Source organism: Schistocerca gregaria, chromosome 1 (genome assembly GCF_023897955.1).
Source record: "Schistocerca gregaria isolate iqSchGreg1 chromosome 1, iqSchGreg1.2, whole genome shotgun sequence".
In the NCBI taxonomy this organism is placed as follows: domain Eukaryota; kingdom Metazoa; phylum Arthropoda; class Insecta; order Orthoptera; family Acrididae; genus Schistocerca; species Schistocerca gregaria.
The window spans coordinates 421,422,531-421,436,281 of record NC_064920.1 but is presented as its reverse complement, the minus strand read 5'-3'; the positions used below and the strand labels follow the sequence as shown (position 1 = coordinate 421,436,281).

The window sequence follows — 13,751 nt, the reverse complement described above, 5'->3', positions numbered from 1 at the left end:
AGGAAGAAGCTGCTGTGATATGCAAATGATTAGCTTTTCAGAACATTCACACAAAGTTGGCGCCGGTGGCGACACTTACAACGTGCTGACATGAGGAAAGTTTCCAACCGATTTCTCATACACAAACAGCAGTTGACCGGCGTTGTCTGGTGAAACGTATTTGTGATGCCTCCTGTAAGGAGGAGAAATGCGTACATCACGTTTCCGACTTTGATAAAGGTCGAATTGCAGCCTATCGCGATTGTGGTTTATGGTATCGTGACATAGCTGCTCGCGTTGGTCGAGATTCAATGACTGTTAACAGAATATGGAATCTATGCGTTCAGGAGGGTAATACGGAACGCCGTGCTGGATCCCAACGGCCTCGTATCACTAGCAGTCGAGATGACAGGCATCTTATCCTCATGGCTGTAACGGATCGTGCAGCCACTTCTCGATCCCTGAGTCAACGGATGGGGACGTTTGCAAGACAACAACCATCTGCACGAACAGTTCGATGATGATTGCAGCAGCATGGACTATCATCTTTGAGACCGTGGCTGCGGTTACCCTTGACGCTGCATCACAGACAGGTCCTGTACGGGCCTTTCTGGATACAGAAAATGTTCGACGTCTGCCCTGGCCAGCACATTCTCCAGATCCCTCACCAATTGAAAACGTCTGGTCAATGGTGGTCGAGCAACTGGCTTGTCACAATACGCCAGTCACTACTCTTGATGAACTGTGGTTTCGTGTTGAAGCTGCATGGGCAGCTGTACCTGTACATGCCATCCAAGCTCTGTTCGACTGAATGCCCAGGCGTATCAAGGTCGTTATTACGGCCAGAGGTGTTGTTCTGGGTACTGATTTCTCAGGATCTATGCACCGAAACTGCGTGAAAATATAATCACATGTCAGTTCTAATATAATATATTTGTCCAATGAATTCCAGTTTATCATCTGGATTTCTTCTTGGTGTAGCAGTTTCAATGGTCAATACTAAATGTGACTCATCCCTTTCTATAGTTTATTCCCGCTCGTCTCAGGATTTCGAAAGTCTCATTCCCTCTTACATTGTTGAAGGAATTTTTATCGTTCACTAATGTCATGAGACTGTACGGATTGCTTTCTTCTCTTCTTTCCTTTATGAGCCGCAAGGACAGCGTTACAGCGTTCCTTCTCCAGCTTATGCACCTATTCCTAAACTATATTCCAATTTCTGTCTCTGTCCTATTACATATTAGTGTAATCATTTACAAGTTTCATCCGTCCCATGTAATCACGTTTGTGTGTTCAAGCGTTCTGTAATTGTGTGGTCATTACGCAAATCTGAATACTTGATGCTAAGTCTAACGTTTCATATATTCCGCAAACCATATTAAATAATCAAGTAGTTTCTCGACCTCACAATGATTTCTTCATTTCTTAGGCGTGTCATCGACTACTCCATTTGCGTATGAGCTCAGTCATTATGTGCTCTGCTGTTCTGAATACTGCACCTTCTTCAAAATTAACATTCTTGTCTTCTGTCACCTTAGGGTGCACCACTTACGCCTATTTGTGATCAACGAAAGTTTCCTATTTTCACTTTGTAGCTGAACGTCATTTCTATCATTTCCTAGAAATTACGTTGAGCCTTCGAGATTTTCTTCATATGTGATCTCTCAAGCGATCCAATTATGATGCTCCCCACTTCTTGTTAATTTAATTTAACGAGACCTGTATTGTTGCTTGCCCATCTCTCTCTCTCTCTCTCTCTCTCTCTCTCTCTCTCTCTCTCTCTCTCTCTCTCGCCGGCCGGAGTGGCCGAGCGGTTCTAGGCGCTACAGTCTCAGGTTCGAATCCTGCCTCGGGCATGGATGTGTGTGATGTCCATAGGTTAGGTTTAAGTAGTTCCAGTGCCATAGTGCTCAGAGCCATTTGAACCATTTTTTTTGTCTCTCTCTCATATGTTTCGTTTCCTTTTTCATCTATAAGCTAGGGTATTACTAATATAATTGGTATAACCACGATGGGTATTATATTTACTTCTCATCTGCTAGAATAAACTCAACATTTTTAATTGTAACAATGTACAGTGCCTCAGAGAGTTGCTTCATCTTCTTTTTCCTTATTGGTATTCGTCTCGGTGCTATAAGGTACTTTGGTATGTTCTTCTGAATTTAACTTACTGCTTATCCGAATCCATATTTTTACTTAAATATGTGTTGTAGTCCGATAATTGCTTCTTAAACATCGAACTTACGGCGTCGAACTAGTTATGTTCCATATCTTCATCTCTTCTTCGAGTTTACCTTCTCTCTTACTTTTGGAAGAGGGTATTCACTACAACCAATTAAAAAGTCACAGAAGTTCAGAAGCACTACTTCTCTCTCTCTTCGCAGTCACAAAACTACATGTATACCTTCTCTCAGATATATTTCGTCAGTTTGTTAATATCCTTGAACCTCTGTTAAAATCACCAGTTTGTAAGACGAACAAGGGTACCTATACAGTGGTGGTTGGTATTGCTTTCGTTTCACTCCTAAGAAACATAATTCAACCGATGGGTCGCCCGATGTAATTCACTCTTTTACCTATCCCGCTTCATTGCGAAACATGCCCAGTCTCGGTCAATTCATGAAACCTATCCAACAAGAAAACCCTAACACTGGCGAAGTTATTGCAAATATAACTTTCAATTTTATGTAACCTAGTCGGTCTATCATTATCATATAGTTGTATCTTATATCGATCATAGTGTACATAATGCTAAGGAGCAAAGGATGGGGCGTGAGAATATTGGGACATGGTGGGTCTCACTTTATCTGGTTCATCTGATGCGACCTATCTGAATAAGGTACTGCTCACAATTTCGTAATGCGTGTTAACTCACAGACTTAACAGTATGAACCTTCAGTCGTTTTTTAGGTATATTGCTTAGATAATTGTGATCGTGATCTTAATATATATATGCAAAGGAAGGAGAGTTCTGGGTTACGTATTCCTTCATTTACTCGGCATGTTCAGTTTCGGAGACCGTAACGTTACCGTCGGGGTCGCGCCATTTCGCTGTTCATAGCTACGAGTCCTTCGTCGTGCCCCTTTATTTCCATTCAGTCACAGTAACTGAAACATTAGGTGACTAATTCGGCAGGAGCCATGCACCTTGGGACACTCTTCCAGTATATTAATTCCACCAGCAGTATTACTTGGTGGTGTGAACTCTTACTTTATAGCCACTTTCGAACAATCATATCGCTCATAGCAGCCGCAACGCGAAAAACAAAGGATCAGCCATGGAAATAGTGTTAAGGGTTACACCTTTTCTGCTACCTGTAGTAGGACCTGTCCATTATCAACAAAAATTTTCAGGGTATGTAGCGGAACTGCCAACACGCAAAGTTCGCCGACATTTTCGCCATTTACAACAGCAGCCTAAACGTCAGATAAGTATGCTTATTGACAATGCGATCATATACCCTGAAGAAAATTATTGATTGTGACAAAGGTCGCGGAAGCGTAGCTACAGAGATCTGTTCAGTCTGAAAGTAAAAACAGTCGTTACTCTACCGGCAGCACAACAATCAACGTCACGAGAACCCTCAAGTTTATCAGTGTGGAACCTTCAGCGTGTCCTGATATTTCAGTTCCATTACTCTGTCAGTACTATGAAAGGATGGAGTAACAAGTGAATGGTCAGACATTGTTGGAGATACTCCATCAGGTTAATGTGACTGAACCTCTCCACCTTGGAGGCTTTTGGTAGCCAAGCAACCATTAAAATAACACTCAGGTACAGGCAAATTCACATATTTAAGAGCGCCAGTCAGTAAACGTGACTTTGTGGTCTGACGAATTGTAGGAGGACTGTCTCGCAATGTTGTCTGCCAATGTTCGAGCGTGGCGTAGAGCCCACGAAACCATAAACCCGAGTTGTCAGCTAGGTGATAGTGGCTCTGTAATGTTGTGGGCTGTGTTTACATGGAATGGACTGCTGGATTTTCGGCTGCTTGGACGCCATTTGCAGCCATTAATGGACGTCATGATCCCAAACAACGATGGAATTTTTAAGGATGACAATGCGCCATGTCACTGGGCCACAATTATTCCTGTTTGGTTTGAGGAATATTCTCGATAATTCGAGTGAATGGTTTCGCCACCGAAATTGCCCGATATGAATCCCATCGAACATTTATGGGAGGAATCAAGAGGCCAGTTCCTGCACAAAATCCTATATCGGCAAGACTTTCGCAATTACGAACACCTGCAAAGGCAGCATGGGTTAGTATTTGTGCTTGGGACTTCCAACGACTTCACCTCAGAGTATAACATAAAAATGTGACTGGCTGCCGCAAAACGTACTTTATGAACAAGCAAACTGAAGGATAGGAGAAGGGGAATTAGAGTGTTGCAGTGTTGTACGTTAGTTGTCTAGCTCAGTTTAAAGGACCAGTCCATACCGGATGTCCTCCTAGTTGTTAGGCTACACAAGGGATAACTTTCAGGGTCATTTGAACCGACAGACTTGCCAGTCTGAGTCATTTTCAGTGTTAGGCACGTTAGTTCGATCATGACCATCGCAGTATGTAGGAATATGACACGTTGGGTCGTTGTGGACACGTAGTTCGAGGTTTGTCGGAAGCTGCTCAGTTCGGGAGACCCTAGCAGTAGCTACGCTGCGGCTGACGTGACATCAATATTCAGGTGAGGAAGAAGTGCGAACTTGCGGCACGCGCTGTCCCTGCTGCCACTGTGCGCTTGCGCCTGTAGGTGGGGGGCTGCGTGCGGGCGGCGCGGGCAAGCCTGGATTGGCGGCGTACCGGTCTTGCGGAGCAGCCACTCCTCTGGCACGGCGCAGTAGGCGCCCGTGGGGTCCACGTCTCCCAGGCGCGGCACCTTGCTGGGGCGGCCGAACGTCGAGCGCAGCCGCTTGCCGGCCAGCTGTCCTGCTCAACCAGCACAACTTAAGTCACCACCCGTCGGCCACAAGCGAACACGATGCGCTCGCCAAACGCCACGTCCTCTCGTCCGCCTTCTTGCAGTCTGTGGGTAGAACAATGAAGTACAAGCACACCGTATCGTTTGGAAGCAACGATTTACTGACTGCAGTACCGCATATGAAATCAGTCTGAGATCTTTCAAGATCGCCTGGCGAAAAGGTGTACTCGAAGCGTGATTGTTTTCGTATGCTTATTATTTTTCTCTTCGTGGGACTTCTGACGAGTTTGATGCTACTTGTTACGATCTCCTCTTCTAACAATGGAACCTCCCCATCTCACCCCACTCAGATTTAGTAATAAGTTGGCACAGTGGATAAGCCTTGACAAACTGAACACAGATCAATGGAGAAAACAGGAAGAAGTTGTGTGGAACTATGAAAAAAATAAGCAAAATATACAAACTGAGTAGTCCATGGCAAGATAGGCAACATCAAGGACAGTATGAGCTCAGGAGCGCCGTGGTCTCGTGGTTAGCGTGAGCAGCTGCAGAATGAGAGGTCCTTGGTTCAAGTCTTCCCTCGAGTGAGAAGTTTAATTTTTTATTTTCAGACAATTATTATCTGACAGACTCTTATGTTTTCATCACTTTTTTGGGAGTGATTATCACATCCACAAGAAAACCTAAATCAGGCAAGGTAGAAGAATATTTTTACCCACTATCCAAGTGTACAAGTTAGGTGGGTCGACAACATATTCCTGTTATGTGACGCACATGCCGTCACCAGTGTCGTATAGAATATATCAGACGTGTTTACCTGTGGAGGAATCGGTTCACCTATGACCTTGCGATCAAATGTTTTCTGTTCCCATTGGAGAGGCACGTCCTTTCGTCTACTAATCGCACGGTTTTGCGGTACGGTCGCAAAACACAGACACTAAACTTATTACATCGAACAGAGACGTCAATGAACGAACTTTGCGAAAATAAAAAAAGGAAACTTTTCACTGGAGAGAAGACTTGAACCAAGGACCTCTCGTTCGGCAGCTGCTCACGCCAACCACGGGACTACGGCGCTCCTCAGCTTATGTTTATGTTGCCTATCTTGCCATGGACTACTCAGTTTGTATATTTTGCTTTTTTTTTTTTTTGTAGTTCCACACAACTTCTTACTGTTTTCTCGATTGATCTGTGTTCAGTTTTTCCAGGCCTATCCACTTTGCCAACTTAATAACTAAATCTGACGGAGGTGCGATGGGGAGGTTTCCTTGTGAGCCAGTTTCTTCACCTTACAACACTTACACTCAGCATCTTCAATTATTTGTTATATACAGGATGTCCTATTTAACTTCACCAACTCAATTAACTTTCTGTCCAGAATGAAAATAAAAAATTTATATGAAGTCGCGAATGTGGGAAGCAAGGGAAAGGATGGGTGGAAATTTATGACTTCCAGTCGCACAGGGCATTGTGGAAATGGAACGGCGAAAGCTGAAAATTTGTGCCGGACCGGAACTCGAACCCATATTTACCGCTCCTTATCAGCCGTTGTCTCAACTGCTTCGGCTACCTGGACTCAAATTTCAAACTCAAGGAGTGCTGTTAACCCCCCTACTTGTGAGTTATTAATTCCCGTAGGAATTCGCCCGATGTTAGTTCATCCGCACTGAAACAGACGTCAAGGAAGCGTCGTGCTGGTACAGAAATGTACATATTGGAGTGGCGTCTCTTCTGTCTGACATGTCCGACAGAACAGGCACCACTCCTGATGACGCGGCTGATGCATTCTGCTGTGCAGCGTGCGTTTAGCTAGAAATTTGAGTTGGCCAGGGAGCGCGCCGGAATGGCCGATGCGGTTAAGGCAACCGCTCATGAAAAGCGGTAAATCCGGGTCCGGGTCCCTGGCCGCCACAGATTTTCAATTTTCGCCATTGCATTACCACTATGCCCTGTGCTGACAGAAGTCACGAATTCTCTCTCGGCCCTTTCCTTTCTTTCCCCACGCTCTACGTTACATACCCGTGGGCAACGTAACACAGAATTGGCTTTGATCCTCCTGAACTAGCACACAGTGCAGGTAACCGGGAATTACAGCACGCCCTAAGAAAACCAGTGAACATTGTTCACAACATTCTGGTATGAATTAGTGGCTATGCATCGATCACTGCAATGCACTCTTGAAACAGTATGCAGAATTTTCTTTTGAAAAAACCACGATCGTCTAACATTATTCAGTCGTGTATCGGAAACCCTTCAATGGCACAAGAAGTGGGCTTGCACCTATCAGTTCAGACTCCCGGTGCGGCTTCTGCTCTGTAAAGCCGCTGCTTCCAAGCGCTACGGCTCGCGCTGCGGAACGAGGAGTTCCAACGCACGCCAACAGAGCGTGACAGCAGACCGCCGGCAACCTGTAAAATGGAGAAGTTATATCGTAGATCAACAGAGCAGTCTCAAACAGGCCGCTTTCACGGCCACTGTGTGGGCACTGGCCCGTTCTGTCGCTTCCAGTGTGCAGCTGGACGCAAATTGTCACTCGTAATACCTGAAACTATAAGCTGTAGCAAATAAAATAAAGTAGTAACATATTGTACAGCACTATTCCACAACGCTCCAGAGTGAGGGCAATAGCAGCTCTCGCGTCTGCCAAAGGCAACGAAGTTCACCTTTCCTGAAAACAATTAAGAATAGTTAGTGTACAGGAAACAGTAGGTTAGGAATGGGAAATCAGAATAAGGGAGTAGTTGTACAGGCTAATAAACTTTTCCCTGAACAGCACCCTAAATTCTTCGAAAACACTCTACGGAAATTAATTTCACTGATTTTTATTGTTATTTCACCAAATCGGTAACATTTATCGTTGCCAGCAGTGTTCCTGATTGATAACAAGCGTTCTAAACATATTACGCAAATATGTGCAAGTATCCGTACCTGGTCCCATTTTAAATAATATTGCCCTCTTCTTGTGACTACGTCCTGTCGCAAAGCACACCGATAGCTCAGATACAACAATATGTGGCCTTCATAGCGGTGACGCTGTGACCTATTGATCCTAATAAAGCTCCTATCGGGCGTTCTTCGTTAATGGTATTTTATTTTCACTCGCCTTGCGTTGCATGTCCGACATGGGAGGGAAACTCCCGGCGTCACAAGTGCTCTCAGCGGTGAGCGTCAAGCCGGTTGAGTTTGGCGAAGCTTCGCTGCGAAGTACGAAGAACTTGGCGGCAGCTCAACTATGTTTTGGACTGTCGAGATCGATATTGGTAAGCCGATGCCTAGATGCCTCTTAAGGGGCTCCGCAGTGTCTTGTTCAGTGCACAGCACACCTTTACCTCCCTCCTTCCGAGAAAGCAAACGAACTGCGCCGAGTTCAGGTCTAGTACGCCATTGAAATAGATCAGGCGCTTTCGCTTTCTTGTCCACCATCAGTCTTAATCAGATGCACACAAGCTTTAAGTCGTCAATACATGCAGGTCAGTGGATACACCGACATATGCTGAAATAATAATATTAACACAAATGTGTTGGAGAAATTAACGTCCATGGTCGCGTAACAGTGAACCGGTGCGAGGAAAAAAAGGATATGAAATAAATCAAAGGTAAATCGAAGGGTCCACAGTGACTTGTGTGTTTTGTTAATCAAAATACGAGCAGAGAGAGATGCTATGTGGTCAAAGTAATTATTTACTGGGACTGAATTAAAAGAAATTTACTGAGAAATAGAAGTAAGAATAATGCACTACCACCTGAAGAGGAAATGGTAGCTTCCTGTCTCACTCTACCAAAGACAACAGTGGCATATGAGAGTGTGCGGCGAAAAGTTATGCACCGTCATAGTGCATACACAGTGGCTGACTGCCATAAAAAATGGTTCAAATGGCTCTGAGCACTATGGGACTTAACATCTGCGGTCATCAGTCCCCTATACTTAGAACTACTTACACCTAACTAACCTAAGGACAGCGCACACATCCATTCCCGAGGCAGGATTTGAACCTGCGACCGTAGCAACAGCGCGATTCCGGATTGAAGCGCCTAGAACCACTCTGGCACAGCAGCCGGCAGACTGTCATCAAATGACCGACTGCTACGAGCTTAAGTTGTTGCTTTAAATGTTGTGTGATGTCCTTAGGTTAGTTAGGTTTAAGTAGTTCTACTTTTTAGGGGACTGATGACCATAGATGTTAAGTCCCATAGTGCTCAAAGCCATTTTTTGTTGCTTTAAGCTGTGAATTGTTTATGTCAACAACAAATCGTAGACATTTATTTCCATCACTAGTAGCTAATTTCCAAGTAAGTTAAGGATCCTCTAGTGTCTGTATAATTTTTATCCGAAGCGTTTGGAAAACTCTGTACGTAGGTGTATCAGTAATAGCGGGATATATTTAGGGAGCCGATGTCCTGAGCCAAAATAAGAAGAAAAGTCTATTTCAATACGAATACTGAAATACTTGCTTTCAGAAGTATGGCACTCAAACGAATAACATGTCAGTGAAGTGACTGTTCAATAAAATTGCCATTTTCTGCGTTTGACAAACGCTTCACAAAACCTTAAAACTGTAAAAGTGGCTATCTTCCGCCTGTACTCCGTAAAAAGGTGATGGCGCACTTATGCACGCTTCAGTGCGCGTGCTCCAATGCATCTTAATGTATGTTTAGCTCGCCCGTCCGGCTAGCCGTGCGGGAACTACGGTTCGCTAGTTTTCGAACGTATATAAATTACGCAGCAAATGACATGATTACCTGTAGTATTGGTATCATTGGTAGAGAAAGATATAAATGAATATGTCAGAGAGAAACTGGGAGCGGACGACTTCTTTGTTTTTCGTTTGTTTGTTTTGTACATAATTACAATCGCAAGACGTTCAGCGTTAGTGCAGTTTGTATTTCATATCCTAACAAAATATACATTGCATTTTAAAAGAACAAAAATTAGTTGACCACGTAACTTTTGCGTTCTTGTGTAACTAAAGCAATTAGTTTTAATGCAATACCTACAAACAGAAAAATATCTATGTAATTACTGTTGTTAATTTGTACTCAATAGCACATTTTCCATCATGATCAAAGGGAATAGTTTCCTGTTGGTGATAAGTGCGGAAGGTGTTTAGCATTAATAGAAACGTACACACATCAAAAAAACGTGTTGCATCACCTCGGTTCTTGTTTCATATGTGCATTTCTTGTGCATTTGACACGTTCCACATCATAACGGCTACCGTACCGTGCGATTCATCAATGGAACACGCAACCAACTAACAAACCCGCGTCCGGCCATCCTGGTTTAGGTTTTCCGTGATTTCCCTAGATCGGTTCAGGCAAATGCTGGGATGGTTCCTTTGATAGGGCACGGCCGACTTCCTTCCCCAATCCGATGGAACCGATGACCTCGCTGTTTCGTCCCTTCCCTCAAATCAACCAACAACAACCGTCGTCTCCCCGAATGTGAGTCTAGTGTGCTAACCCCTGCGCCACCTAGCTCCGTACAACAGCTGTTAAAACAAAATTTAAAATCTGAATAAGAAGTCCAGCAGTCCACAATAGCTGTAATTATTGATGTCGATTAGAGACTCACACGACCGGTTTCGCGACTTTTAAGTTGCATCTTCTAGTGTATACAATGCTATGTCATATGGTATAGAGAATGCCGCAGAATAACACTTGGTGTGGCTACGCAACGCTCTCAGCCCTCTTCAGTTGGTTAAAACAATCATCAATGGTGACTGTCCAGTCTGTGTTAAAATCACGATGAACTGTCTTCAATGACCGATTAAAACATGTTGCTGTGGGCCTCTGTCGAGCAACGGACGATGCCCCGAGAAAACTTTATCCGGGAAGATACTGCGTTCGGAAGCCGACAAGCTTCTCCTTTCACCAACATAATAGAAGTCGTAGCGGGTGACACCACAGTCCACGAGGTTTCAAGCGTGTTGCCGAAGCGTATGCCGTGGCTGTTGTACTTTGCCTTGCCACGACAACTGTTTATCTGCGTTCTGCAATAGCTCACTATACCATACGACACAGCACTATGTACACCAGAAGAGGCAACTTAAAAATGGCGAGATCGGTTGTGTTAATATATTAACGATTTCAATATATGCGGCTATTGCGGACTATTGGACTTTTCATTCAGTTTTTCAGTTTGTTTTAAAACGTACTGTAACAAGTATTATACTATATGAATAGTAATCAATTATGTATATTCCGATTTAAAAATGGTGCCCGTTCATTAATTGGTACACTTAACGCGCTGGCAGGGCGTGCGTAATTTCTATGTTTTAAATTTAGCGGATATGTATAAGAAGTAGTGATTCAGACGGGACAAATCACAGAAGCATAATGGACAAAATACAATGAATATATTACGAGAATTAAAGAAAATTCGACGATAACTACTTCCTTCAAAGATGTTTCAAAATGAGTCATGTCACACAAAACCAGCAGTTAAGTGAGATGATATTAAAGAAATCGTCGTTGAACGATTATACGACCATGAAGTATTTGTCATAAGTACTCGGTATCAACACTAAAGTGGGAACAGGACTATTCGCGAGGAGACGAAATGTGCAGCAACAAGTGTGTAAGACGACGGTGTCAGTTTTCGAAGTGGAGGAGTAAGAAGGAAAACAGAAGTACCAGTGGAAACAGAAAAATAACTTTCAGCAATTTCTGTCGACGGAGCGGAGACTTACAGCATCCGAAGATTCAGAGCTCTGCGTTTCGTAACTACGCATTACAAGCGCCGGCAAGGAAAACTGGGTCACTCGCCGGATAGAATGAGGATCTCGCAACCAAAATTCTGGCCGCATCTGAATAATTTCCAACGCTTGAAAAAAAGTCAAGTCCGTCTCACATTACAAGACAAGCAGAACAAAGGGAGGTACACACAAAAGTCTTGGCAACTCTACACGTAGTGCACGGCTTAACAGGATTACTAATGAACTGGACACATGATATGTTTATGAAAAAAATTTATAGAATAAAAAAATCAGCTTCATTTGCCAGTAATTTCTTAATTTATTGCGCACAGGCGGAGATACTAACCACTATACTGCCGAGGATCCTCTCCTATGTGCAATAAATTAAGAAATTACTGGCAAATGAAGCGAATTCTTTATTCTATAAACACGTCCCTCAACGCGGATGCTCGCCTGATCAAATGTTCTATGAAAAAGAGAATGTAACGCAATGTCAATATCTAAATAAAAGTGTTTGTGGATGAAACCCACCGACCTCCGGTCACAAGTTTTTATGTCTGGCGCTTAGTACTGTTGGTTCGCCCGTTGTGCACCGTGGTGACTGTACGGTGAGAGGTGACGTGGTTGTGGAGGTGCAAGTGCTGGTTACCAGGACATCTCCGGTCTCTTTCGCATGCATCCATTTGTTTAAGTAGAATATTTTCGAATGTTCTAAAACACAACATATCGCATTAATCCGCACTTCGGCGAAATCTTCTTAACGTATGAGTCGTGCAGCTTAGTAAACACAGAGGAAAAACTCATATTAGTTGTGTGGGCGAGCAATTTCAGCAAAAAATTACGTAATTGAACAATAAGAAATCAGCGAAAAAAAAATATCACCCATTGATCAAATGATGAACCAAGGCGAAAGTGCATGCTTGCCACCACATTTCGCGAATTCGCTCAGTGTCCTCTCGTACAAAAGCTTCTAAAAAGAATGACAGAAGCGGAAACATTTATCGGAAAAGAAAAAGATGAGTCCACTCATTTCATCTAACGTTCCATTCAGTTTTTTAAGGTTCAATTTCCAGTAAGATAAGCGTACAGTGTCACTATCAATGAAGCGCGAATGTAAACATTCTAATGCTGCGGAGTGAATCATCTTTCTCGTGCGGACAACTATGTATAGCGTGTTGGCGTGTTAGATAACCACAAAATTTATTTGCCTTTGCAACTGAAAGCAAAACACCAAATGAAGTTTATAGGAATGTATTTTCAATAAATTAGATAACAATGTAAACAAAACAGATGATTAATTGCACTTCCTTCCATTCAGGAAACTAAAGAAAAAGTAAACGAACCTGGTATCACGTACTATTAATATAAAAACGAAAGCAAACGAGGAGGATACCAGCCACAACTAACTCACATCAGTGACATCAGACCAGCAAAGTCCTTCAGTGAATTAATACAGGAGGAAACGGATTCAAATATAGGACCCGTCCTTTTCTCTGGTTGGTCGCCTCTCGACACTACTTTAAAACCGCGATATTTCGAAGATTGACCTAGATGTCTTCCCCAGTCTTGTCTATGAAACTCTTGTGTCTTCTCACTACTTGCATTCCAACCGGAGCTAGATACCACCTAACAGTCACGCCGAGAAAACGCCAGAAATAAAATAGCAAATGAATCAAAGAGCACACGGCTTGCTTCATTAGACTTGCTACCGAAACAGGATGTCTGGCGAGGTTACACGGAAACGCATGCTCCATCAATCAATATTTTTCATTTTTCTCGTCGGCTCTAAAAGCTAGCTGTCTGTCATCGCTTGCAAAAGTACGAAAGAAAATGTACGTTTCTACAAAAATAGGTTCCACGTGGAGATATTTTAGAAAGTTGAGAACAACGAGGATACTATCATTGGATCAATTTTTGGAGCCCTGCCTTTTGAGCTTCTAACAGTTTCATTTGAAAGCTATTGAAGAATGTCTTTAGCAGGTAAATGTTCCTGCATTCGTGCTTAATAACAGAGTCCCCATCTCGAAATCTACCTTTTCAACATGAATGTGATCCTGAAATGTACTGTCGAACGATATCAAAGAATTTTTACTTATTTTCAGCTTCAAAATAAGATTGGCGACCTATCACATACCACGACGACAGTTCTCCACATAA

At 43.2% G+C, this 13,751-nt stretch overlaps 1 protein-coding gene across 3 annotated transcripts in view; it reads right to left on the bottom strand.

Moving 5' to 3' along the window:
* The window catches only part of LOC126350474 (transmembrane protein 65), a 532,028-nt gene that overhangs the window by 356,796 nt on the left and 161,481 nt on the right, over positions 1 to 13,751 (bottom strand). The window contains exon 2 of one of the 3 annotated variants that reach the window (XM_050002518.1): positions 4,782 to 4,907. The exons of the other annotated variants lie outside the window; for them this stretch is intronic. Coding sequence (XP_049858475.1) covers positions 4,782 to 4,907 — 126 coding nt within the window. The remainder of the gene's footprint in view (positions 1 to 4,781; positions 4,908 to 13,751) is intronic. 3 annotated transcript variants of the gene reach the window in all.